The sequence below is a fragment of the Octopus bimaculoides genome, chromosome 19, assembly GCF_046866305.1.
Source record: "Octopus bimaculoides isolate indiv1 chromosome 19, ASM4686630v1, whole genome shotgun sequence".
In the NCBI taxonomy this organism is placed as follows: domain Eukaryota; kingdom Metazoa; phylum Mollusca; class Cephalopoda; order Octopoda; family Octopodidae; genus Octopus; species Octopus bimaculoides.
In genome coordinates, this window is record NC_142946.1 from 27,999,091 (window position 1) to 28,026,116 (window position 27,026).

A 27,026-nucleotide genomic window follows, 5' to 3' on the forward strand; every position below is an offset into this window, starting at 1 on the left:
TCGGAACTAAACACGACAAACATTTAAAAATGCAATTTGTTTTGTAATTTTGATGATATGACTGGAAATGACTAGTCAAAAGACTGCACCAGCCCTGCTTTCTGCTTTGGTGTGATTTCTACACCTGGCTACCCTTTTTAATGCTAACCACTGTACAGAGTGTACTGGTTGCTTTTCATGTGCTAGCAGCAGCAGTGGAGTCACCAAGTAACTTGCATGACAAGACTCCTCGGCTGAAGTGGGGAGTAGTATTGAGGTACAGAAAAAAAGAGTCTTGCATTAAAAGGGAGTCATGGATATCCCAGGTAAAGAGAGAGTGGAGAGAGAGAAGATGGGGAACGTGATGGGGGAGAGGATGACTGGATTGGAGAGGGTGAGTGTGAATGAGCTCACAAGATTGCAAAAGGAGAGTGGTAGATGGAGAAGGGAATGTAATGAGTGGACACTGGTAGAAGGAGGAAGTTTTAGGAGGGCATGTTGTTGGGAAGAGATTCAACAGGATATACTGTGTGCTGGTAGGTATGGTGGGGAAGGGGGTATTGGGAAGATAAATTGTGGAGGAGGTTTGTTGGGAGACAGATTGTGTGGAAGGAAGGTGCATGGACATAAAGACATGTTTTTATGGCCCTGGTTTTACTTAGCTGCTCACTTCCTCATATGTATCACATAACTATACCAGTGCAGCCCTCTCTCTTGCACTCTACATCTGATGCCTGTTTTACCCAATTTTTCTCTTAAAACATTTACACTTTGTCATACATGCACACTGACATTGCACATCCAACAGAGCATATAGTTTCATTTCTTTGAAGCCTTCACATGTCATCTGCAGTCACATCCTATGTTTCACTGTCATGTAGCATAGCCACAGGCATCATACAATCTGCCTTTCACTCTGAGAGAGAGGCCTTTTGTTATGAAAAAATGTAGAAGCTCTCAGAACTTTACCCCCACTGGTTCTTGTTCTAGCAAGTTCACTTTTAGTGCAACCTCCTCCACTGCTAATTTGGTAGAGGATATCTATTTTCTGTACAGTCTTAGTATTTATTGTATGTACACATCTGCCACACACAAAGACTACTTTCTCTGTTAACCTTCCTGTGATTCCACTGCACCTCTTATGTGCCTGTAGCTTCCATTAGGTACAACCATATGGAATTTCTACCTACATGTTTTTCTACATATCAAACAGGCCCATTTCCCAGAAGGGATTATTAATTCCTCTGCTTTCCTGCCTATTAGTATGTTGGTCTTTGACTCCAATACTTGCTGCCACACATGAGATTCCTTCTCTAATTCAAATAGAGATTCAAGCTATAAAGAATGTCATTGGTATAGAGGTCCTCCCAGGGGAAATCAGTCTTAAATTCCTCCATTACTGACTGGAGGACTATGATAAACATGTGTACTCTTAGGTTTTAAGTTTAATATGCTGCGATTCTTTAAAATGTATTTTGTGTGAAGCTGTGGCATTGAGAATATAAATAATAATAGTACTTCTTTCTTATTGATGTTGCTTTTGAGGTGCTATTCTTGCACATTTCATGAACCCTATTCTGTTTGTTGCTCTACAATCGATGCAGATTGTGTATATTTATTGCCCACTACTATATAACATTACACTGTTAGTTAAAAGCAAGCAGATTTGGCTTCTGACAGAGAACAACAATGTTTATCATTAACAAAGAAAACTCTTACTTTATTAAATCACTATCCATAAGTAACACTTCCAGAAACAATAACAATCCTTCTTTAGTAATTCTATTGAATTAGTAGTCTATTTGTTAACCTTTGGTTTGTAATCATTTACTTATATCTATATATCTGATTATTATCACCTGTTAAATTCATAGTTAGTTACTTCTTGAGCTTTGTGTTACAGATAAAATTGTTTTTAATTTCAAATAAAACTTCAGGTACTTTGTCACAATTCAACTATCCTTGTCAAGTATACTTCTATGTAAATGTAGCCAAACTACTATTCTTAATTGTGGATTATATGTAGAGGTTTTAGTAACTGTCACATTACCTACATCTTCAGTCAGATTGATAACTAGAACAAAAATATAAATTCTCTAGTGGAAGATACTATTATCTCTGCTAGAGAATTTATTCAGTTTTTGCATGCATCATTAAGTTAGCTTTATACTAACATTTCTTGACTCTACTTTATTTGTTTTTAAATTACAAATAACCAACTTGATATCAGTTGGCTGGAAAAAAAAAAGACTTTGATGACCACATGTACTATTTAATATTGATGAATCTATAAACATAATTGGCAAGATTTTTGAAATTATTGTCTATAAAAAGAGAATTCATGAAATACTGAATAAATTTGCCATGTGAAGTTGAAAATCCACTTCATCAAAAAACAATAAAATTAAGACAAGTTGTTGGCTTGGTTAACAGTACTTTTGATAAAACTCGATTTTGCAATAGATGGGCTAGTAGAGGATCCAATACAAAATCAGGCAATTAAAAATACATAGGCAGCTGTTGTGACAGGCACAATAAACCAAGTAAGAATTAGCACATGAACAAAGCTGTAATGTTAAACACAGAGGATTGAGCAGACATGCAGTAATACATGCATGTCAGTGTACAGGCAAAAACATGAACAAATATCAAAATTAAACCACAAAAAGTAAGTATGAGAATCAATAAGGGTTGTTATTGAATGATTCAGTGCTCATTGTGAATTCTATTTCTGGCATGTTTAAGTAGCCATTGAGATTTAATTATTTTGAATTTAGTAGGTTATACAAGGTCTGATCAATAAGTATCCAGACTGTTGCCTTAGTAACGAAGCTAAAGCATGCAGAGTAGAGCTGCTTGGCCAAGATTGACCTTGAACTCTGCAGTGCATGTGCACTAAGTTTAATGTTCTAGCTCACTTCTGCTGTTTGCAGCAGTGCTTAGAAAGAAAGGATGTAGTGTGTGATCATCGCATTGACCACAACAGAGAAAGTTGTCACAGCGATACCTGTTCAGAGGTCTATGCAAAGTTGCAGAAAGTGTGTGGAGAGCAGTGTAAGAGCTGCATGCAAGTGTACAAGTGGTTCAGAATTTCCAAGATGGCCAAAAAAATGTCAATAGTGATGAACATTCTGGGAGACCTGCAACCAGCAGAACTGAGAATAACATTGCAGATGTACGTGCAGCTCTGAGGGGAAATCATTGAATCATCATCCGTGAGTTATCAAAGGATGTGCAGATTAGTTATGGTTCAGTTCAGTTCATTATCATTGAAGATTTGGGAATGAGATGTGTGTCTGCCATGTTTGTACCTTAACTGGTTTCAGCTGACCAAAAAGACACTTGGGTTTCAGTTGCACAAGATCTCCTTTATTGTATCAAGAACGATGAAAACTCTTGACAAAATTTGATGCAGATTCTCTGCTCACCTTTCTCTATCATGGTCAATGCGACGATCACACATTACACACCTTCCTTCCGAGCATTGCTGTGAACTGGAACATTGAAACTTTGTGTGCATGCACAGCAGAGTTTAAGGTTAATCTGTTCCAAGTGGCTTCACTTTGCATGCTTTAGCTTTGTTACTATAGCAACATTCAGGATACTTAATGATCAGACCATGTATGTAAAGATCCAGCAATTTTTAAAGGATTTGCTGTTTCCAGTGAGAGATGTTAAGAGTCCAGGCAGCTCTATCATAGTTTAGAACTTGATATATTGCTTACAAACTAATGCCATATCTTTCTCTTTACTAAATTTGGGTGCTTTGGTGTTTGTAATGTTTGTATTTTTCAAACTATTATTGAAATGAGATCTTTGATTACTAGTGTTATAAATAACCTTGATCTTGAATCACACCTTCCTTATTAATCTAGAGTACTTAGTATTTTGTTTGCTTCATGACTCTTTGGTCCATTACCATATTGACAAAGAAAAAATTCTTTTAAATATTTAAAATGCTCAGCTGCATTTTAATTATACTTGAATTCTTGGAGGAGCACTAATGTATCAAAAAGAAATTTATTACTATTTCTTTTCTTTCTTTTTCTTTTATTTTTTACTTGTTTCACTCATTATACTGCGGCACCGCCTTCAAGAATTTTTAGTCAAATGAATCAACCCCAGTACCTTTTTTTTGTTGTTTTCTTAAACCTAGCACTTATTCTATCAGTCTCTTTTGCTGAGCCACTAAGTTATGGGGTCATAAACACACCAACATCAGTTGTCAAGCAGTGATGTGGGACAAACACAGACACATGACACACGCACGCACACACACACCAGACTTCTTTCAGTTTCCATCTTCCAAATCCACTCACAAGCATTCAGCACCTGAAAAGAAGGTTCTCTCTCTCTCTCTCTCTCTCTCTCTTTCTCTCTCTCTCTCTCTCTCTCTTTCTCTCTCTCTCTCTCTCTCTCTCTCTTTCTCTCTCTCTCTCTCTCTCTCTCTCTCTCTCTCTCTCTCTCTCTCTCTCTCTCTCTCTCTCTCTCTCTCTCTCACACAAACACACATTAATTCAGAGGCTGGACAATATAATACAATTGCCTTGCCAAGTGGAAGTTTATAATTTGATGTAAGATTGGTCCACCTATCACTGCTTTAATATGTGGAGGAATGACACAAAAAGATTCTGAATGGTTAGGAACATTTTATGCCATTCTTCAAGTAAAACCAGCTTTAGCTCTTTAAGTGATAATGGTGGAGGGAAGCAGATTCTCACTTACTACTCAAAGATGTTTGTTTATAATAAGATCTGGTGTTTGTGGGGGCCAATTCAAGTGGTCTACCTCACTTTTGTGCTCTCCATACAAATTTTGAATAACATTAGTTGTGAGAATCAGCATATTATTGTCCTGGAAGATTGCAGTACCATCAGGGAACATTGTACTACAGAATGGACATGATCAGCTGTAATGTCAGATAATCTTTGATGTGATCTCTACTGTGTAGTACAACTAAATGGCTTAGTGAATTCTGTGATACAGCTGCCCAGATCATCAGAGAACCATCTCCCATGTTTCATAGTAGAGGCTGAACAATCAGGGTTGAAGGTTTCTTTGAACTATCTCCAAACATAAACACACCCTGAAGTAGAAAAAAGAGTGAATGATGGTTCATCAGAATAGATGACATTTTTCCATTGGGTCATTGACCACTTCCAATAGTCTAAACACCGTTTTTTCCACTTGACAATGGTGATGGAACATAGGAGTGATGTTACGCAAATTATGCTATGATTTCAGCAATTTCCCTTGACATAAAAGGGCATGCACATTTGATGACCAGAGAGAGAGAGTGGCCATTTTGAATAACATACGTTTAATTGAGAATATCGTGGATAGAACTATGTGACACTTTACTGTTTTGGAATATGATTGGGAATTAGTTTTTTTGAGCCAGGAATTACTGGTCATTGAAACTAATTTCGAAATCTTGAAGAAGTTGTTGAATAATCTATAGAGAACAAAATTAATGAAAAGACGAGTACAAGTTTGGAAGGATAACAGATATGGAGAGATACTTGAAACCAGACAGATTGCATGCTGACCACAAATGCTGACAAGACTTTTAATCATTGGTTTAGAACTTTCACCAACTTTATAGACTCACTACTAGGGCAGGAAGATAGTATTATGATAAACTCAGTCTTTTGATCAATTATGTGGAACCAAATGTATACAATTTCATCAGTGAAGTTAAGAACTATGAACAAGCTGTAAATACACTAAAGAGTGTGTACATTAATCCAAAGAACATCATAATGGTTTGCTGTCTTTTGAAGAAGACAGAAACTGGGAGAATCTCTAGACCAGTTCCTAAACGAACTCCAAACACTAGCGAAAGACTATGACTTTGTTGCAGTGAGTGCTGAGCAGTACCAGTCTGAAATGATTCAAGATGCGTTTATAAATGGACTCATTTTGATTTAGATAAGACAAAGACTGTTAGAAAACAAAATTGTTGGCCTCAGTGCTGCTTATGATCAAGCACATTCACTAGATGTGGCACAACAGAGTTTCAGTGTCTTTTCAAACTCTGAGTGTGCCAACTTCAGTCCAGTGGCACCCAGCACAGCCAAGCCAATTGATTCCCCAAAGCTGGAAGAAGAAACCTCTCAATGTTGGTTTTGTGGCTATTTCAGACACCCACAGAGTTTTTGCTCTACACAGGAAGCAGTCTGTTGCAAATGCAAAAGAAATAGGACATTTTGGAAAACTTTGTACGAACAACACAACAGCTGTGACACATAAAGATGGTAAATACAATCTACATTTGGCAGTATCAGCATCAGCAGGTTCACCATTCCATCTAACCTCCATGGTTATACTGAACAATACTTACAAAGCCGAAGCACTAATTGATAGCGGCAGCACTGACAAGAGTTTCATCAGTGAGAAGCTAGTGAACATACTCGACATCAAAAGAGTCAAATTGAAGAACATCATTGGTATGGTTCCTGCATCTCTTTCTGCAGAATCCAAGGGTATAGTATTGTTTCACTAATCCTGAATAATCAGATGTACTAATAATGTGAAACTGTACATCCTCAGAAACTTGTGCACTGACCTAATTCTGAGTACTAACTTCCAAGAACAGCATGAGAGTATTACCATACAATATGGAGGACAGAAACCACCATTAACCTTTACTGCACTAACAGCTATGAAAACTGATCCCCCAAATCTATTCACACATCTCAGGAAGGACTGTGAGCCTATTGCAGCCATATCACGAAAATACTCAGAACGCAATCGAGAGTTCATCAAGAGGGAAATAACAAATGTGAAATTTATTGAACTTAGTAATTCCCTTTGGAAATTACAAGTGCTAGTTGTTCAAGAAAAAAACAAAATGAAGAATGGTGATAAACTATTTAGAGACAGCTTGATGCCTACCCTCTTCCTAAAATCAATGAGCTAATAAACACTATTGCCAAGTATAGGGTTTGCAGTACTATAGACTTACGTTCAGCATACTATCAAATTCCTCTATCAGAGAAAGATCACCAATTCACTTCCTTTGAAGCTGACGGTAAGTTATGGTAGTAACTAACAGCAGTGCAATTTTCCAATGTATAATGGATGACTTTGTAAGTAAATACAATCTGCAAGATATGTTCCCATTCATAGACAATTTAACCATATGTGAGAAAGATCAAAATGACCATGATGAGAATTTAAAAAAATTTGAAATAGCAGCAAGTGAGGGGCTCACTGTGATTGAAGAGAAATGCATTTACTCAACAACTCTGGATTTTCTTGGATACCACATCTCACACAATACCCTCAACCCTGAACCAGAAAGGCTTGCTCCATTCCTCAATCTTCCTGCACCAACCAACCAACCAACCAGAAATCATTAAAACGTATAGTCGGTATGTTTTCTTATTATGCTAAGTGGATCTCCAAATTTTCTGACAAAATATATCTTCTCAATGACATTTTAAAATATCCTCTTAACAACTAACAAGTAAAAGCATTTGAGTCATTGAAGATAGAACTAGCTAATGCTGCCATTCAAATAGTAGATGAGAACATTCTATTTGCTGATGAGATGGATGCTTTGGATTTTGCTATATCTGCAATACTAAATCAAGATGGAAGACCAGTCGCAGTCCATTCTCACACACTACAAAGTAGCAAACAGTACCACTCCTCTGTTGAAAAGAAAGCTCATGCAATTGTTGAATCAATTAATTACTTATCAACATTCTGTTGCATTCATGTATAATTGTAAAGCAATGAGCAAAATTAAAAATGATAAAATTATGAAATGGTGCATTGCCTTTTCCCCATACTCATATGATATTCACTATCGCCTAGGATCCAGTAACATCACACTGGTTGCATTCACTAGGGTACGCTGTTCAGCAATCAGTTCACATTCACTTTATGAATTACACTGTGCCATCCTGGTGTAATACGCCTTCATCATTTTGTCCATACTAGAAATCTTCCATATTCATTGGAGAACATGAAACAAATTTGTAGGAATTGCTCTATATGTCAAGAAGTGAAGCCACAATATTAAAAACCAAACTTAATTAAGCCATTCGAGCAAATTTCAATCAGTTTCAGAGGCCTGATTCTTTCCAAAAAGCATCCTTATCTTCTAACAATCATTGATGAATACTCTCAGTTTCCATTTGGTTATCCAGTATCTGACACATCAGCTCAGACTGTTATAAGATGTTTTACAGATTCATTTCAAGTTTTCGATGCCCGGTTATGTACATTCTGATCGTGGAACTGCCTTTATGTCTACAGAATTGAGAGAATGGCTCCTTAGTAAGGGCATTGCAACAAGTAGGGCAATACCATACAATACCTCGGAAACAGTCGAGTAGAAAGATATAACAGTACTATTTGGAAATCATTACTACTCTCTTTGAAAACTCGTACCCTTCCAATAGTGTCTTCATGGAAAACAGTTCTTCCAGATGCACTGCATTCAATCAGATCTGTACTTTGTATGTCCACCAATGCTCCTCCTCATGAACGTCTCTTTAACAATCAAAGACGTTCAGCTCCAGGAACATCTGTGCCATCATGGCTTCTCAACCCAGGACCTGTGCTTGTGCAAAGGAACAATCGCACTAGCAAGTATGACCCTATAATTGACCAAGTTGATTTAATCGAAGCCAACCCTCAATATGCTCACATTCGTTACCAGACAGTCGCAAAACCACAGTATCCACAAAACACTTGGCATTTCCAGGGAAAATGAATCCTATTGGTGAATTAACCCCGACATTTGTGGTCCCTCAAGAGCCAGACAGAGATCTAACTGAAATGTCTTCACCTCCTACAAATAACCCTCTAAAACAGGGGTTCCCAACCTTATTTTGCTTGTGGACCCCATATATGCACATGTAAATTTTTGAAATAAAATATTTGTTTGTAGGTTAGTAAAAACTAACAATGAAACGATTTCATTATATTCATAGCATAAATTCCAAACACAAATCTTGAAAATTTCAATAAATCTATTTTGAAACTATATCAAAAATTTTCCTTATAAAAATTTTACAAATTTTATGCAATAAGGATAAATTATAAAACGAAATTCCAATTTCAATATAAAAAATTGAACTGTATAACCTTTTAATCATTAGAATGATATCATCATCAGCATCGTGTAACATCCGTTTTCCACGCTGGCATTGGTTGGATGGTTCGACTGGGGTCTGGGAAGCCAGGAGGCTGCACCAGACTCCAGTCTGATCTGGCAGTGTTTCTACAGCTGGATGCCCTTCCTAACACCAACCACTCTAAGAGTGTAGTGGGTGCTTTTTACGTGCCACTGGCACAGTGACCAGATGAGGCTGGCAACAACCATGATTGGTTGGTGCTTTTTACGTGCCACTGGTACGGAAGCCAGTCAAGGCGGCGCTGGCATCGGCCATATTCAGATGGTGCTTTTTACATGCCACCAGCACAGGGATCACAACTACAATTTCCATTTGATTTTGATGTACTTGACTCAATAGGTCTCCTCAAGCACAGCATGTTGCCCTACAATCCATGGTACTTTTGAGTGGGTTGGTTATGCGACACTGGTGTAGGTTACAGCTGTGAATTCACTTTATTTGCCGGATCTTCTCAGTCACAGCATATCTCCAGAGGTCTTGGTCTTTCTTCATTGCCTCTGTGAGGCCCAACGTTCGAAGGTAATGCTTCACCACCTCATCCCATGTCTTCATGGGTCTCCCTCTACTCTGGATTCCTTCCACTGTTTGGGAGTGGCACTTCTTCACACAGGTCTCCTCATCCATCCATAGTACATGACCATACCAACGCAAACGTCTCTCTCACACGCCACATCTGATGCTTCTTATGTCCAACATTTCTCTCAGGGCGCTTACACTGTCGTGTGTGCACACTGACATTACACATCCAGTGGATCATGCTAGCTTCATTTCTTTTGAGCCTACGCATGTCATCAGCAGTCACGCCCATGTTTCACTGCCGTGAAGCATGGCAGTTTGCACACATGCATCATACAATCTACCTTTCACTCTGAGCAAGAGGCCCTTTATCACCAGGAGGGGTAGAAGCTTTCTGAACTTTGCCCATGCTATTCTTATTCTAGTGGTAACACTCTCTGAGCATCCACCTCTACTACAGACTTGGTCACCTAGGTAGCAGAAGCTATCAACTACTTCTAGTTTCTCCCTCTGGTATGTGATGGAGTCTGTTTTCTAAGCATCTGTGGTGTTTATTGCCCCTGTGCATCTGCCACACACAAAAGTTATCTTCCCGGTTAATCTTCCTTTGATGTTGCTGCACCTCTTATGTGTCAATAGCTTACACTGGGTACATCTTATGGAGTTTCTACCTACACCTTTTCTACAGATCGAGCAGGGCCACCTACCTGAAGGTGTGTGTGATGTGTTTACCTTCCTACTTACTAGAACTTTGGTCTTTGCAACATTGACTCTAAGGTCATTTGATTCTAAACCTTGTTCCCACACCTGAAACTTCTTCTCTAGTTCAGATTCTGCTATGAGGGCCAGATCATCAACATAGAGGAGTTCCCAGGGGCAACCTGTCTTGAATTGCTCTGTTATTGCCTGGAGGACTATGATGAATAAAAGGGGACTGAGGTTATGCATGGGCTGGTTATGCTACACTGGTGTAGGTTACAGCTGTGAATTCACTTTATTTGCCGGGTCTTCTCAGTCACAGCATATCTCCAGAGAATTCTACCCGGAATTCTTCACTGTACTCAATGCCAACCCTAACCTTACTAACAGTATCTCTGTATAGGGCCTGTACAGCCCTTATTAACCATTTGTCAATCCCCAGTTTCCGCATCGCTCACCAGATAAGGGATCGGGGGACCCTCTCAAAGGCTTTCTCCAAGTCCACAAATACCATCAATGAGAAGCTAATGAGATCAATTGTTAAAAGACTGATATCATTAGATAACATATGAGATCAAGCACAAGGATATCAATAGAAACTAATGAGGCGCAGGAGTGGCTGTGTGGTAAGTAGCTTGATTACCAACTGCATGGTTCTGGGTTCAGTCCCACTGCGTGGCACCTTGGGCAAGTGTCTTCTACTATAGCTTCTGGCCGACCAAAGCCTTGTGAGTAGATTTGGTAGACGGAAATTGAAAGAAGCCCATCGTATTTATGTACATAGGCACAGGAGTGGCTGTGTGGTAAGTAGCTTGCCTACCAACCACATGGTTCTGGGTTCAGTCCCACTGCATGACACCTTGGGCACGTGTCTTCTTCTATAGCTTCAGGCCGACCAAAGCCTTGTGAGTGGATTTGGTAGACAGAAACTGAAAGAAGCCCATCGTATATATGTTATATATATATATATATATATATATATATATATATATATATATATATATATATTTGTGTGTCTGTGTTTGTCCCCCCAACATCGCTTGACAACCGATGCTGGTGTGTTTACGTCCCCGTAACTTAGCGGTTCAGCAAAAGAGACCGATAGAATAAGTACTAGGCTTACAAAGAATAAGTCCTGGGGTCGATTTGCTCGACTAAAGGCAGTGCTCCAGCATGGCCACAGTCACATGACTGAAACAAGTAAAAGAGTAAAAGAGATCCTTGTGCAATGAGGTACATTTTAGCTTTCTCCCATAATAGCAGATATTTGCTGGCAAATTCACTACTCTTCCATACATCATGTTTAGCATTTTTGAATAAACTTTAGGCTCACTCATCACACTGCAAATCAATAAGTTCCTCTTATAAATCAATTTCAGCATCAGCAGCCTTTACCTCAAATGGAATTTGCATCCAGACTGGGATGTTCAGTTCTAGTAAGTCTTTAAAACAAACTTACATGTGCTGGTGAATTTTTTTAAATGATCGGCATATTCGATACAATCATCATCTTTTAAATCACTGCTAACTGAAGCAAGGGCTGGAAACTGTCCAAACTCATGGCAGGGGATGATAGTATTGTACAATTTAAGTTTTCCCAGGAAGGCAACAATAGCTTTCTTGCTATTTAAATTACAATGGTATCCTTGCAACAGTTTATTAAGAGAATTAAATTTTTCAAATACATCCAAGAGGTGAAATATGTCTGTTTTCGTTGCAACCAACTGTTCTCCAATCTCTGTTTCGCTTAGAAATGCTACAAGACTGTCCCAAAGAGCAACAAAATGATGAAGTCAATAGCCTTTAGACAATCATCGCACCTCTGTATGCAGTACAAGACAGTCAAATCTTTCTTCATTTTCATCACAAAATTTTCAGAAGAGATGATCTTTAAGAGCATTAGCCTTAATAAAATTCACAGCCTTTATTACAAAAGTTAAGGCTTCATGAAGACATCCACTTAATCTCTTCGCCACCAGATGTTGGCGGTGTATGACGCAATGTATGTTACATACTTTTGGCAATATATTTTTCAAATGAGCAGTAAACCTTCTGTACCTACTGACCATGGAAAAGGCTCCATCTATATGACAAGTAATTAAATTGTCGAGTGGAATATTTTTTCTGTAAAAAATGACTGTACTTCTTTGAATATCATTTCACCTTTGGTATCTGTTATAAGGGTTCTTGCAAAAAGCAGTTCCTCGCCGAGTTGATTATCACCCATAAATCTGACATATGCTAATAGAAGTGCTTCATTTCCCATCAAAGTTGATTTGTCAAGTTGCATTGCAAACCGTTTCACGCGTAATTGCAATAAGTTGGTTTTCTATATCTTCAGCCATTTCATCAATACGCCACAATACTGTGTTATTGCTCAAAGAAGTTTATCGCTAATTTCACGTGTATTTTTGTTTAACATTGTTGAAATCAGAACTGATATCCAAGACAATATGACAGATTCACCAATGTTATGTGGCATTCCAGCCTTTGCAATTATTTTACTAATTTCATATGATGCTAATAAACTGCTATATTTATTGCTTGTTTGTTTACTAAATATATCATCCAACTTGTTTCTCCTGCTCTAAAACAACAAGAATCCCTTGAATTGCATTGATCTCAAAAAATTTGGAAAGCCCCAGAAAGGCTTGATCTATAAATTTTTTTTGAAGTTGGGGTGTATGTTACATAAATTGTGCTATGATTTCAGTGATTTCCCAGGGCATGCGCATTTGATGATCAGAGAGAGAGAGAGAGAGAGAGAGAGAGTGGCCATTTTGTGGCATTTTGAATAACATACGTTTAGTTGAGAATATTGTGGATAGTGCTATATAACACTTTACCATTTTGGACTATGATTGGGAATTAGTTTCTTTGAGCCAGGAATTACTGGTCGTTTATAACAAGTGGTTTAGCAATTGAGCCCTTCCATGGCATCCAGTTTTATGGAGTTCAAAACAAATATTTTTTGTTGACATGGGGATAGCAAGGTAATGGTTCAGGTATGCTGTCACTTTTGTTGCTGTTGTTCTATAGTTTTTTGCTATAATATATTTCACTATTCTGCAGTCTTTCTCTCTGAACTTTACCTTCCATCCAGAATTATGCTTTCCAGAGCTTGTTTCACCTTGCTTTTGGAATGCCAATATAATTTCAGAGACTATACCTCTTGAAGCATTAAACAATTCAATAGTTTTGGTGATGGAAGCTCCAACTGTATGTGCACCACCAATTTGTCCTTTTTGAAAGTTAGATAGCTTATACACTTACATAAATATCTATGTAAATATCTACAAAAAACAAAAAAGAAATACAGAGGACCATATCATGGAGCACAAGGCATACATAATGCATATGAACACACACACACACACACACACACACACACTTATGAATTTGTTGTATTGTCAGAAAACAGTATTTAAATAAAAGGTGGTGTTTCCAATATTTCATTCAAATCTTGTGTGTGTGTGTTATATGTACATGTGCATATTATATGTGTGTACAGCTATAAGAAATTACAAAAGAAAATGCTGAAGATGAAGGGGTTATTTTGCATATGTGTGTGAATAAAAGGCTGAATTTAAAAGTTGCATCTCATTTTCTTTAGATTGTTGAAATTTTGTTAGCGGGTAAATTTAGATTAAAAATGTAATATTAAATAACTAAATACTGCTCAAATATTTTATTTTTCTCTGCTTATTTTTAGTTTCAGTTGGATCTAAGAAGAAAAAGCTTGCAAAAGTGCAATTTGAATACATTCCTGAAGCAGAAGATGAACTGGAGCTTCATATTGGAGATGTTCTAGAAGTGTACCGTGAGGTTAGTTCTATAAACTTTTCTTGTTACATATTTCCCTATAATCCTTTCAGATCTCACTCTGATATTATAAGAACCTATTTATCCAGTATTTCTTTAATCCTATTCTAATTTTAAAATTTCTTTTTGACACAAGCACACTGCTATTGCACAGCATCTTTTGAGTATTCTAAATTTTATTTTTGTTTGAAAATAATCTTCATTCAAATACCATTTATTTCTTTTTTTTTTTAATATGTCAGTCATTTGTTTCTCAATGCTTTTTTTAAAATAGAAGTTGCATGTTTATTCAGTTACTCTGACTTAAAAATTGGTTCATTTTTGACTAAAACATCATTCAATTTCTAATACTTTTGCTGTCATTACACCTGCAACAAGCTGAGGCTTGTGAATCTATCTCAGTTGATGCATCCTTAGATTTTTTAAATATGTAAGTGAAATAAATATATTTCATTACTCAAGTCTTTCACATGCCACTATTGCTTTTGCGTCTACATTATTTACACTGGTTAGGTTTATTTGCTCTGATCCATCACTACACCCCACATTCCTGTTTTAGTGGGTCTAGTCATTAAATGGTTGTTTGGTAGTGCACAATATTAGGTAGGATGTGTGTGAAGGTGAGAATAGCCACACTAATATTTTCAAAAGTTTCTATATTTTTTTTAATTTGCATTAGCATATGTACAACAATTATTTGAATGAAACAACTTGTAAGAGTTAAGTTTTCATCGCATAAAATATTTCAATTATTTATTCAAAAATTGTTATGGTTATTAAAGGCAAAGTTCTACATGACACCTGAGGTTGTTCTGTTCAAAAGTTCAATATCCCAGGTACAGGAGTGGCTTTGTGGTAAGTAGATTGCTTAACAACCACATGGTTTCGGGTTCAGTCCCACTGCGTGGCACCTTGGACAAGTGTCAAGGCTGACTAAAGCCTTATGAGTGGATTTGGTAGACGGAAACTGAAAGAAGCCCATAGTATATATGTATATGTGTTTGTGTGTCTGTGTTTGTCCTCTCACCATCGCTTAACAACTGATGTTGATGTGTTTACATCCCCGTAACTTAGCAGTTCAGCACAAAAGACCAACAGAATAAGTACTAGGCTTACAAAAGAATAAGTCATGGGGTCGATTCATTCGACTAAAAGTATGGCTGCAGTCAAATGACTGAAACAAATAGAATAAAAAAAGACTTAAAGAATCCCAGGTTTATATAACTTTCAGTCAAGCTTCAGCAGAACTAATTGGTGGGAATATTCACAAAACTCACTTTCAAGGCTATTGCTTATTTGGTTACACACCAGTCAGCTGAATTGATTGACTCATATTCATGTAGGTGTTAATGCCTTTCTGGTGACACAGTAAATTTGTCATAGCAGACCTTAGCCTTTTATGGCAATATATTAAGGCCATGCTTATAAACTGGGGATTTGAGCAAGCTGATTTGAAACTCAGCTGAACCCTTACTATGAATTTGTTATAAAACAAACAGAACACGGTAATTTATAAACATGTAGCAAAAAGAATTTGCATTTCGAACACAGACAAATATAACATTATGTTGGCATAAAGCCACCTCATCCCTCCACATTTAACCATATGGGCTTTTCTCTTTCTTTCCTGATCATATCTATCTTACAACTTACTTGACAACCTTGTTCTCTTGCAGTTGCCCTACCAGAAATATAGCATCAGTGGTGCTTCTGCCAGGCACAAAACCAAACTACATCTCATCTAGGCTAACTCCCTCCCTAATTAGTTAGGCTATGACCCTCTCTGTAACTTTCATCACCTGATCCAGCAATTTGATACCCCTGTAGTTATTTCTATCTAAAGCATCACCTTTCCCCTTGTGCAGTTGACTATGGTGCTGCTACACTAATCATTGGGTATGACTCCTTCATGAACTACCTGATTTACGATGCAGGTGACAAGACCATAACTCACACCACCCGATATTTTAAGCATCTCAGCGGTGATTCTTGGTGGTCCAGGTGCTTTCCCTGTCTTGATATCATAAATTGCTGTATCTACCAGAGTACTGTCAATTCGGGTAGCTGATCCCTCAATTGTGTCAACCTTTAGTGGACTCTCCTCCCATTTATTCAGCAGTCTTTCATAATGGCATCTCCAAGCCGCTTTCTTTGCAGAATCATTAAATGCAAGTGAGCCATCATCCTTGCAGACACATTTCTCTCCTATGACATCACAGTTTTTTTCTCACACACTCTTGCAATCTGAAATACTTCAGTTGTTTGGTCCTCATGTCACTGAACATTGGCAAACTTTTTCTTTTCTGCTCCTTCCTTACCTATATATACCTGTCTCCTATCTTCCCTTTTGAATATCTGATTCAGTCCCCTGCTACCCCCACTCTTCCAGGCCTGTTTCTTTGCTCTAATGGCCTTGTCTACAGTATTGTTCCACCACCATGTTACCCTAGATCTGGAAGGGACTTTGCACTAGCCACAAATTTGGTCTGTTGCGCTCAGCAAGCTGTCTCACAGGAATTCGCAGCTGCCTTCTATGTCACAAGACTCTAGTTCCTCCTTCCTCTCATCAAATTTCTCGGTCAGGAAATCCCTAAATCTCTGACCATGTGAAGGGTTCTTCAGCTTTCAAGTCCTTTTCCAGATTGGTCTGCTTTTTGGCATGCTTCTGGCCTCGAGTCTAAAATCACTAACAACTAGTCTATGTTAAGGGGTACATTCTTTAAGAGCAACCATGCATCCCGCTGTCTGATAAGAATGAAGTCAATCTGGCTAGCAGTCACCTGATTGATAGGTTATCAGATGGATGGCTGGCTTCCTGAAGCTCTAAAATGTGGGAATGAAGGCCCCTATTGGGGGTAGGTGTGTTAATGTCAATCAGAGAAGTTGAATTGTTGGGAATGTTTTTAACTTGGGTCTTATATTATGCCTGTATATATGTGAGGGTATAGTTTCACTTTGATAGTTTCAGTATGAAATTGAAAGCATTTAAGTGAAAGTATCTGACATTACAGTAGCGACATGTTATTGTTTCACTTTTGACACGTAATACTGAAATAGTGGAGGAGATATGATATTGCTGTGGTCTCGAACTATGCAAGAAGTTAAAAATTCTTTTGGCCTAAGACACTACATGGACCCTAAGTAAGGCATGTGTAAATTTGGAATGAAATTGGTTGTGTAGTTCTCGAGTTTTAGGTATTCACACAGACACACATTCTCATCTTTATATATATAGATACACACACACACACACACACACACACACACACACACACACACACACACACACATATATATATATATATATATATATATATATATATATGTATATATCAATATAATTACATGAAAGTCAATGAAGTTTGGTAAAAAATGGTGATCATGTACATACTTTCTTGCTATTGTGATTAGAACACCTTGTTGTAAACAATATTCCTTGTTTTTCCTTGTGGAGCATATGCAAATAGGTTTGTTTTGCTTCCCACTCTTGAGCAGCCAACATACAGTTGTCCATGTGAGAAGCAGGGCTCTTCCAAGAGAAGACCAACCACAGAGAGGGTTTGACCCTGAGATTTGTTAATGGACATGGCAAAAGTGACACGAAGGGGGAATTGCAGTCTTCTGAACGTAAAAGGAATGTCTGCTCCTGGTGGAGTAAGAGGAATTCTTGGAATAAAGATGTCATCACCTTTTCCACATCCAGAAAGAATGGGAGCCTCGATAACATGTGACATCATCTTCTTTATTCGAATTTCATCAAATTGCATATGAGGGTTCTTTCCTTCTTTACACACCCTAAAAAAATTCTAATCATGACACATGTATCCCATATGACTGATATTTATGTGCACATACCAAAATTCCAGTATTATGGACCCTGTAAAAAGGATTTTGCTCCTGAAAATGGAGCTAATGGAGCTGAAAAATGTGGGAGTTAAGGCCCTTATTGGGGATGGGGGTGTTAATGTCAACCAGAGAAGTTGAATTGTTAGGAATCTTTTTAACTTGGGTCTTATATGTATTGTTTGAATTTCTTTGAAATAGGAAATATATGTATGTTCACTGGGTTTGTAAAAGAGAGCAAAGCTACAGGAAACCAAAAGACGAATGATCACGATAATCAGTCAGCTACCCTAGCCTAGTCGTTACTACTGCCCAATGTAGGATTCGTCACCATACAGGTGACAGGCACAGCTGTAAGATGCATTACGGATCTATAGCAATTGGAAGGGCATGACCCAATTGAAATAACAACATGTGACATTTTGAGTAAAGGGTAATGAAAGTGTCGCCTCTGGAGTTTGTAAATGACCACTATACCGATAGGTAACTGGGCAGAAAAAATTTACAATCAATAAATGTCTTAGAACAACCAGTCACTCATCTGGGAAGGCCTTGAAATCAATGTTACCAACTGGGAACTATGTGTGTCCCGGTGATAATAAAAAGACTCAAAGGAGGTCTACAATGAAATAATTTTACTCAGCACTTTGCAAGTGAATCAGTGGAGGCAAAGATGCGTTTCATTTACTTGACAATCTACGCACCACATTACAGCAATCACAATGTAAGTATATCTGAAAGGATAGTCTTACACTTTTGTACCGTTGAATTACAAATAATGCTCATCTGTTATGTTCAGGTAACCCTATAGCTTCCAATAGTACAACTGTATTCGTCTTTGCTTAGGAAAAATGACTAAATTGTGGGTGTGAAGTGCCCATGAAGGGGTCTTTGTAACTTCTAACAAGAAGAAAATTTAGAAATATTACTTTATTTGTGTGTAATATGAATGGTTAAAATTTCATCAACATCAAAAATATATGAATTTTGATGGGGGTTATGGCTGTTATGCATAGAATATAATTTCCAAATTTCATAAAGATCCATTCAGTACTTTTGACGTAGTTTTAGATTTTAAAAGAATGACTAATGTGTGTGTTTTTGTGTGCATGTGTATGTGTGTATATATGTATAGATATCTGCATGCATATATATATATATGTGTACATATTGCATGTACATCTATATATATATATACATCTACAGATATGTATACATATACATTTATGCATATAGATCTATTTCCTGAGCGTCCAATAATACTATCCATATCACGTCCTCACCTTGTTGGTTTTTTGGTTTTTTGTTATTGTTTTTTTGAACTATATATATATATATATATATCTATACATATACGTGTACATATACATCTATATGTATACATATACATCTCTCTCTCTCTCTCTCTCTCTCTCTCTGTATATATATATATATATATATATATATATATATATATACAACTCTATATATATATATATATACATGTATATGGATACATTTGTACAGATATATATATATGCATGTATGTATGTATATATGTATGTATGCCTGGAGGTCACAAATAATAGACTGAAGAACCTTTGAATTTGCAGCAAATCGGTGAAGATTAAAGAGGCACCCAGAAGATCAATATCTGCCATATATTCCCAGGGAGCTAACCTTAGCGAAAGCATGGGTAAAAGCAGCAGCAAAGTACAAAGAAAAGAGAGTTGGGGCAAGGATGTCACCCTGCTTGACACCATTCTCTACAGGAATGAGTCCTGCCATGCCACCACCAACATTGACCCAAGCCTCCATCCCATCATGAAATGATTTAATTATAGATACAAAGTGATCTGGACATCCAAGTTTGCCGAGTATTTTCAATAGAAAGGCCCTATTTTCAGTATCAAAGGCCTTTATTTTAAATCAATGAATACCTGGACAAGATCCATATTCTGCTCATAGCACTTCTCCTGCATCTGTCTTGCTGTGAAAATCATATCCATTGTACCTCTACCAGATCGGAAGCCACATTGAGATTCAGATAGGACATCACTTACGAGACACCCATTCAGACGGGTAAGAAGAATATTTGCCAGGACCTTGCCAGCAGCTGATGCCTCTGTAGTTACCACACATTGTTCTGGCTCCTTTTCCTTTATATAGAGGAAGAATAATTGCATCCTTCCAGTCCTTAGGGATTGCACCATCCCTCCAGGCTGCACTAATAAGTTCATAAAGGGACTGTGTGATGTAATTACCACCAAATCGCAAGACCTCAGCACAAATTCCGTCCTTTCCAGGTGCCCTACCAAGATTCAATTTACTTATTGATGTCATTACTTCATTTATTGAGGGCGAAGAGTCTAAGGAGCCAATGATAGGTTTTGTTGCATAGTATCAATCACTGTTTCATCCACAACTGACTCATGGTTTAGGAGTTCAGAGAAGTGTTCAATCCAGCGACCTGTGATTTCTGTTGATTTAGTAAACAGGGTAGAAGATTCCTTGGAAAGCAAAGCAGCTGATGTGGAGCTCTTAGGTCCATAAGCTCGCTTCATAAGACGGTAAAGCTTCTTGCTGTCATTTGCATCAGCAGCAGCCTGAACATCACGAGCAAGATCCTCTCACCAAGTGTTCTGCATCTTCCTGAGAGATCGCTGCAGTAGTGATTTTACACTGTTATAGTGGACAAGTGCTAGACTTCGCTGCACAGTAGACAGTTCTCTGTGTAGCAATACACTGTGAGCATGGCGTTTTACCACCAATAGTCGCTGAACTTCAGCATCATTCTCGTCAAACCAGTCTCTGTGTCTGGCAGTAACATATCCCAGGGTTTCGGCTGCACATTATAGAACGTGGTCTCGAAAATCCTACCATGCTCCAGCAGTTTCGATGCTGGACAAGCGAGTCTGAAGTTCTTTCCTAACCACAACATCATATACCTTGTGGACATTTAGATGGCGAGGAATGCTGACTGGTCCTCTTCTCTCTCTTACTCTAATTACCATTTGGAACTTTGCTTGCACTAGACTGTGGTCTGTCCAGCATTCTGATCCATGGAAGGACTTGACATTACAAATTACAAATGTCATAAATGTCGCGCTTGCGGATGATGACATAATCCAGCAAGTGCCTAACTTTGGACCTTAGTTGCATCCATGTTGTTGTGTGATCACCTTTGTGCATAAAATGAGTGCTTGCGATGTAAAGTCCATGTTCTTTGCAAAGCTCCAGTAGCATGAGGTCATTGCTATTCATTTTCCCTACTCCAAAACGTCCTAGAGAGTTTCATGTTTGCCAGTCTGTTCCAACTCTGGCATTAAAATCCCCCAGTAGAATGACTTTATCAGAATTGGGGATTTTTCTAAGTATGGCTCTCAGCCAAGTATAAAAGATTGTTTTATCTTCATCACAGCTAGTCAAAGTAGGTGCATAGGAACTTATTAGAGTAGCAAACCGCTTACCTTTCAAGTGCAACCGTAGCGTCATTATACGTTCATTTATAGGAACAGGGAGCTCTTCCAACTTATTAAGGATATCAGATTGGACTGCAAAACCAACACCAGCCTCGCTGCACTCCTCCTTCTGCCTTCCTTTCCAAAAAAAGGTATATCCACCTCCTACTTCCTCAAGCTGACCATCACCTTCTATATGAGTCTCTGGGAGTGCAGCTGTATCAATTTTATAACGGTTCAGCTCACGAGCAACAAGTGCAGTGCATCTTTCAGGCCTACAATCACTCTTGTTGTCCAACAGAGTGCACACATTCCAACATGAAATGATTAAGTTCTGTCCAGATTTTATAAATAAAAGACTCTTTGTTTTTCGAGCGCAGGATGGACTTCCGTCAGTCACGCTAAACTGACCAGATATGGAAAGACAGGCAATCTTTGGTTCACCTTTTCTAGAACCTCCCGGTCTCCGGGTGAGCAGTGCCCTCTCCAAATGGAGCTGCTCAGACACCCATGCAGCAACCGAATCCTACTGCTGTCTTGGGCGACAAGGAGACGACTTTATATCTAGCATGGGCCGCCTACGTGCAGGTCGCTGACTACATGCTTCCAACCCGTCAGGTCTGCATGCTTCACCACCTTCCCATCACCGCAGGACTTCCGAATAAAAAAAAAGTATATATCAAAATAAAAATATATACTAAAAATGAAGAAAATATATACTAAAAATAAGATAAATATATACTAAAATTAAGATAAATATATATAGGAAAATAAAAAATGCACATGTCGAGCAGAGGTCAGCAATGCTTGTGCTGAGTTTTAGGTCTAATGAGGCTTGCACAACACCTCATAGACCCTCTCCACTTTATTCACATTATCCAGAGACAAGCCGGAGCAAGATGTCTGGTGCCAGTATAAGTCGCAGGCTCAGGGATGTGGGAGTGCCGTGATCTCTAGCAGAAACGAAAGATCCCCAAAATGTCCAATGCCATTCCCTGCATATTTGGTTTTATATCAGTGACCTTCTTCTAGAGACATGCTTCAACAAAAGCTGAGGGGTGCCTCACTCCCAGTGGTCTTTCAGCAAGCCGGACACCATCCTGGAATTTCTGCGTACCCGTGCTATTGCTAGATAGCCGTTGAGACTGCACTAGGTCCATCCGAGCTTTCAGCAGGTCTTGTTTTTAATCTTGCTGGATTTCTAGCAACCCTCCTCACCAGGGTAGCCTGGTGGGTGTGCCAGTTTAGTCGCCGGCAACCCGACCATGCAACAGGTTGTACCAGTAGCATTTATGAGAGCCTCATAAGTGACCTGACATACAGTCACTCATATAGTGGATGACATGCAAATACTCATGAATTGCATTTCTGCTTCTTGCATGTCATTTGGAATTGGCATTAGCCTGGACAAGACTGTTGTAATGTTCCAGCCTGCACCAGAAAATCCATATGTGAAACCAGCTATCTTGGTTGAAGGAACAATTCTGAAGGTAGTAGACAAGCTTGTCTACCTGGGCAGCACACTCAGCTGTTCTTGCTCCCTGGATGAGGAAATATCTTTCAGGTTGCAGAGAGAAACTAATTCCTTCCAATCTCTTCAGTCTTGTGTCTGGTCCCAGCATGGCATAGCAAGGCAAACAAAAGTTGCTGTGTACCGTGCATGTATACTGACATCGCTCCTCTACTCTTGTGAGACATGGACTCTGTACAAACGTCAGGTAAGGGTCCGTGAACGCTTTCATCAAAGTTGCCTCAGGCACATTCTCAATGTTGGCTGGACCTCAAAAATTCCAGACACACAGATCCTGAGGACAGCTGATATCTTGAGTATTGAGGCGATGGTCCACAAGCACCGGTTACGTTGGACTGGACACATTAGAATGAAGGATAGCAGGATTCCTAAGCAGATGCTATATGGAGAATTTGTGAATGGAAGGAGACTCCGGCAGAAACCAAGGCTGCGCTTTAAGGACTGTGAAGTCCTCATTACAGGCCTGTGGGAGAACACTGACTGGGAGAACAATGCCTGTCATCGTCATGGATGGAGGAAGCAGGTTAAGGAGGGGATCGACACTTTTGAGAGAGCACGTATCCAGCATGAAGAACTTAAGCGAGCTGTGCGAAAGAGCACGGCTCATATAGTGAATGGGGAAAGCTTAATCTGCAATGTTTGCAGTCGTGTATGCTTGTCAAGAGCAGGGCTCATTAGCCACCAACGGAGCCACAAATACAAAATATAAGTTAGTCCTAGAGCGCACAATGTTCCTGAAGGTCGGCAATGGTCTTCCTTGGTCACAAGTGGACGGCCATCATGTATGCCTGTATATATGTGAGAATATAGTTTCACTGTAGTAGTCTCAGTATAATATATATATATACATCTGCACATATGTATACATATACATGTATGTATATAGATCTATATATATATGTATACATATACGTGTACATATACCCCTATATGTATACATATACATATTTCTCTCTCTCTCTCTCTCTCTCTCTCTCTCTCTATATATATATATATATATATATATATATATATATATATATATATATATATGTATATACATCTATATATATATATATACATGTATATGGATACATTTGTGCAGATATATATATGCATGTATGTATGTATGCCTGTATATATGTGAGAGTATAGTTTCACTGTCGTAGTCTCAATATGAAAATGAAAACATTAAAGTGAAAGTATCTGTCATTACTGTATCGGAATGTGATTGTTTCAGTTTTGGTACTGAAATAGTTTTCTTTTACTGTCAGTGATTTTCCTTCCTTTCTTTTTGTATTTGTTGTTGGATTGTTCGTAAAGGTTCATAAGAGAATGTAGGAGTTGAAAGGATTTGTAAAAGTTATGAGGGGGGAAAATGTTAATTTGTGTAGTTTTATGGATTTTATATGTAATTGGGAGTTATTTTGACTGAAAAAATGATGCTGTGACATAAGTTATGGTATTTAGAATATTAATTGTGATTCTTTCATCCAAGAAATTTGGAATTGTGTAAATGTATGAATTTTAAACATACACACACACACACAGAAAATCTGCCGTTTATAGATAAGATATATATATATATATATATATATATATATATACACGCACACACACACACATACATATCATCAGAGAAGGCGCATGGCTCAATGATTAGAGCTTCGAGCTTACGATTGTGAGGTTGTGAGTTTGAATCCCAGACTGGGCTGCATGTTGTGTTCTTGAGCAAGACACTTTATTTCACGTTGCTCCAGTTCACTCAGTTGTAGAAATGAGTTGCGATGTCACAGGTGCCAAGCTGTATCAGCCTTTGCCTTTCCCTTGGATAACACTGGTGGCGTGGAGAGGGGAGGTCGGTATGCATGGGCGGCTGCTGATCTTCCATAAACAACCTTGCCTGGACTTGTGCCTGGGAGGGTAACTTTCTAGGTGCAATCCCATGGTCAGTCATGACCGAAGGGAGTCTCAGCAACATATCATCATCATTATCGTCATTTAATGTCCACTTTCCATCCTGGGATGGGTCGGACAGTTTGACTGAAGATTAGCAAAGTTTCTACAGCTTGATACCCTTCCTAATGCCAACCACTCCAAGAGTCTAGTGGGTGCCTTTTACATGCCAGCAGCATGAGGGCCAGTCAGGTGGTACTGGCATCGACCACGCTCAAATGGTGCTTTTTACATGCCACCAGCACTGACATTGACCTCACTCAAATGGTGCTTTCTACGTGCCACCGATGCAGGAGCCAGTTAGGTGGCACTGCCAATGACCACGCTCGAGTGGTGCTTTTTACATGCCTCCGACATGGGTGCCAGTCAGGCAGTACTGTCATTGGCCATGACAATAACTTCTTTTGACTCAACGGGTCTTTGAAAATGCAGTTTATTGCCCAATGATTGAAGAGTACTCAAAAATGGGCCGGTTATGCTGCACTGGGAAAGGCCACAATTACAGTCTTACCTGGCTTGCCAGGTCTTCTCAAGCACAGCATATGTCCAAAGGTCTCAGTCACTTGTCATCGCCTCTGTGAGGCCCAACATTCAAAGATTGTGTTTCACCACCGCATCCCAGGTATTCCTGGGTCTACCTCTTCCACAGGTTCCCTCTACTGGTAGGGTACGACACTTTTTCACACAGCTGTCCTCATCCACATGCAATATATTTATACACATATATACATATATATATATATATATATATATATATACATATACACATATATATATATACATATACACACATATATATGTGTGTGTGTGTGTATATATATATATATACACACACATATATACATACATATACATGAATATACATACATATATGTACATATATATACACACATGTATATATACATATACACACACACGCACAAACTTGAATATAAATTCTTATTGAAAGTAATTGAAATTGAAACCATATAATAGGGAAAGTATTAATAGTGATGTTAGTGTTTCACTTTTGACACATAATACGGAAACAGTGTAAGAGATAAGAGATTGTTCTGGGCTCACATTAGGCAAGAAGTTGAAAATTTTTTTTTCGCCCATGACACTGCACTGCACGTAAGGCATGTGTAAAATTTGAATGAAATCCGTTGGGTAGTTCTTGGATTTTAGTGATGTACACATACAGACAGACACACACATTCTCAGTTTTATATATGTAGATGTATGTGTGTTTGTGTCTGTATTCTCTCTCCACTGCTCCAATCATTGCTTGACAACCTATGTTGGTGTGTTTACAGGGAAGAGACAGCTGTGTTTTATCTCAAAAGAAATTTGAATCTAAGTATGTGATGTTGTTAAGTTCATTAAATGAACTTGTAGTAGTAAACAGAATATACTGTAAAAAAAGGATATACTACAAACTATTTTCTGTTAAGATTACACTGGGTAACACAAGTTTTGCTTTTCTAAATGTTTTTAGTGTTTCTAAGGTAATTTTTTTCCCCTGATTTCAAAACTACCCTTGAAAATTGCATAGCATTGATATTTTAAGAGATAATTACAGTTTTCTAGAGAATGGGAACCAAATTTAGCTGTGATAGTACTTTACTTAACTTATTCACATTGTACATTAATAGGAGCTAAAAATATTTCGTTTTTGTATTTGGTTTGCAAGATTCTTTGAGATTATATGATTTTACTAGAAATGCACGGAAGATCATGATCTTCTACTGTGAGCTCCTATATCTGTACACACCAGTGACCATATATAGCCCCCCATCATTGAAGTGTCCCATCTTCCTTGGTATCCTTTCTCCATTGTAGCAATAATCCGATGGAATCTTTCACCCTGTTTCTCACTCACTTGACCTAAGTTTTCATGAAGAAAGTCTAAATGTGAATGCAAAAATGTACCTTTAATGACTTTCTACAGTCTAAACTCTCAATAAGTTTTGCTATGAGCTGCTTGTAGTTTGGGTCTTTGTTATTACCATTGACAATATCCCAAAATGTACACCATGCCTCTCTTTCTAGATCACTCATCACATTTTCAAGTTTTATTGACCTCAGCATTTTCCTTACTTGTGGTCCAGTAAATATACCACCCTAAAC

The 27,026-nt window shown here is 38.2% G+C and overlaps 1 protein-coding gene across 4 annotated transcripts in view; it reads left to right on the forward strand.

Annotated features, from left to right (window-relative positions):
* Positions 1–27,026, forward strand: part of LOC106872965 (SH3 domain-containing kinase-binding protein 1) — a 360,206-nt gene that overhangs the window by 135,377 nt on the left and 197,803 nt on the right. For all 4 annotated transcript variants that reach the window (XM_089366667.1, XM_089366670.1, XM_089366668.1 and 1 more), the window contains one exon: positions 14,059–14,171. In XM_089366667.1, the coding sequence (XP_089222793.1) occupies positions 14,059–14,171 (113 nt within the window). The remainder of the gene's footprint in view (positions 1–14,058; positions 14,172–27,026) is intronic.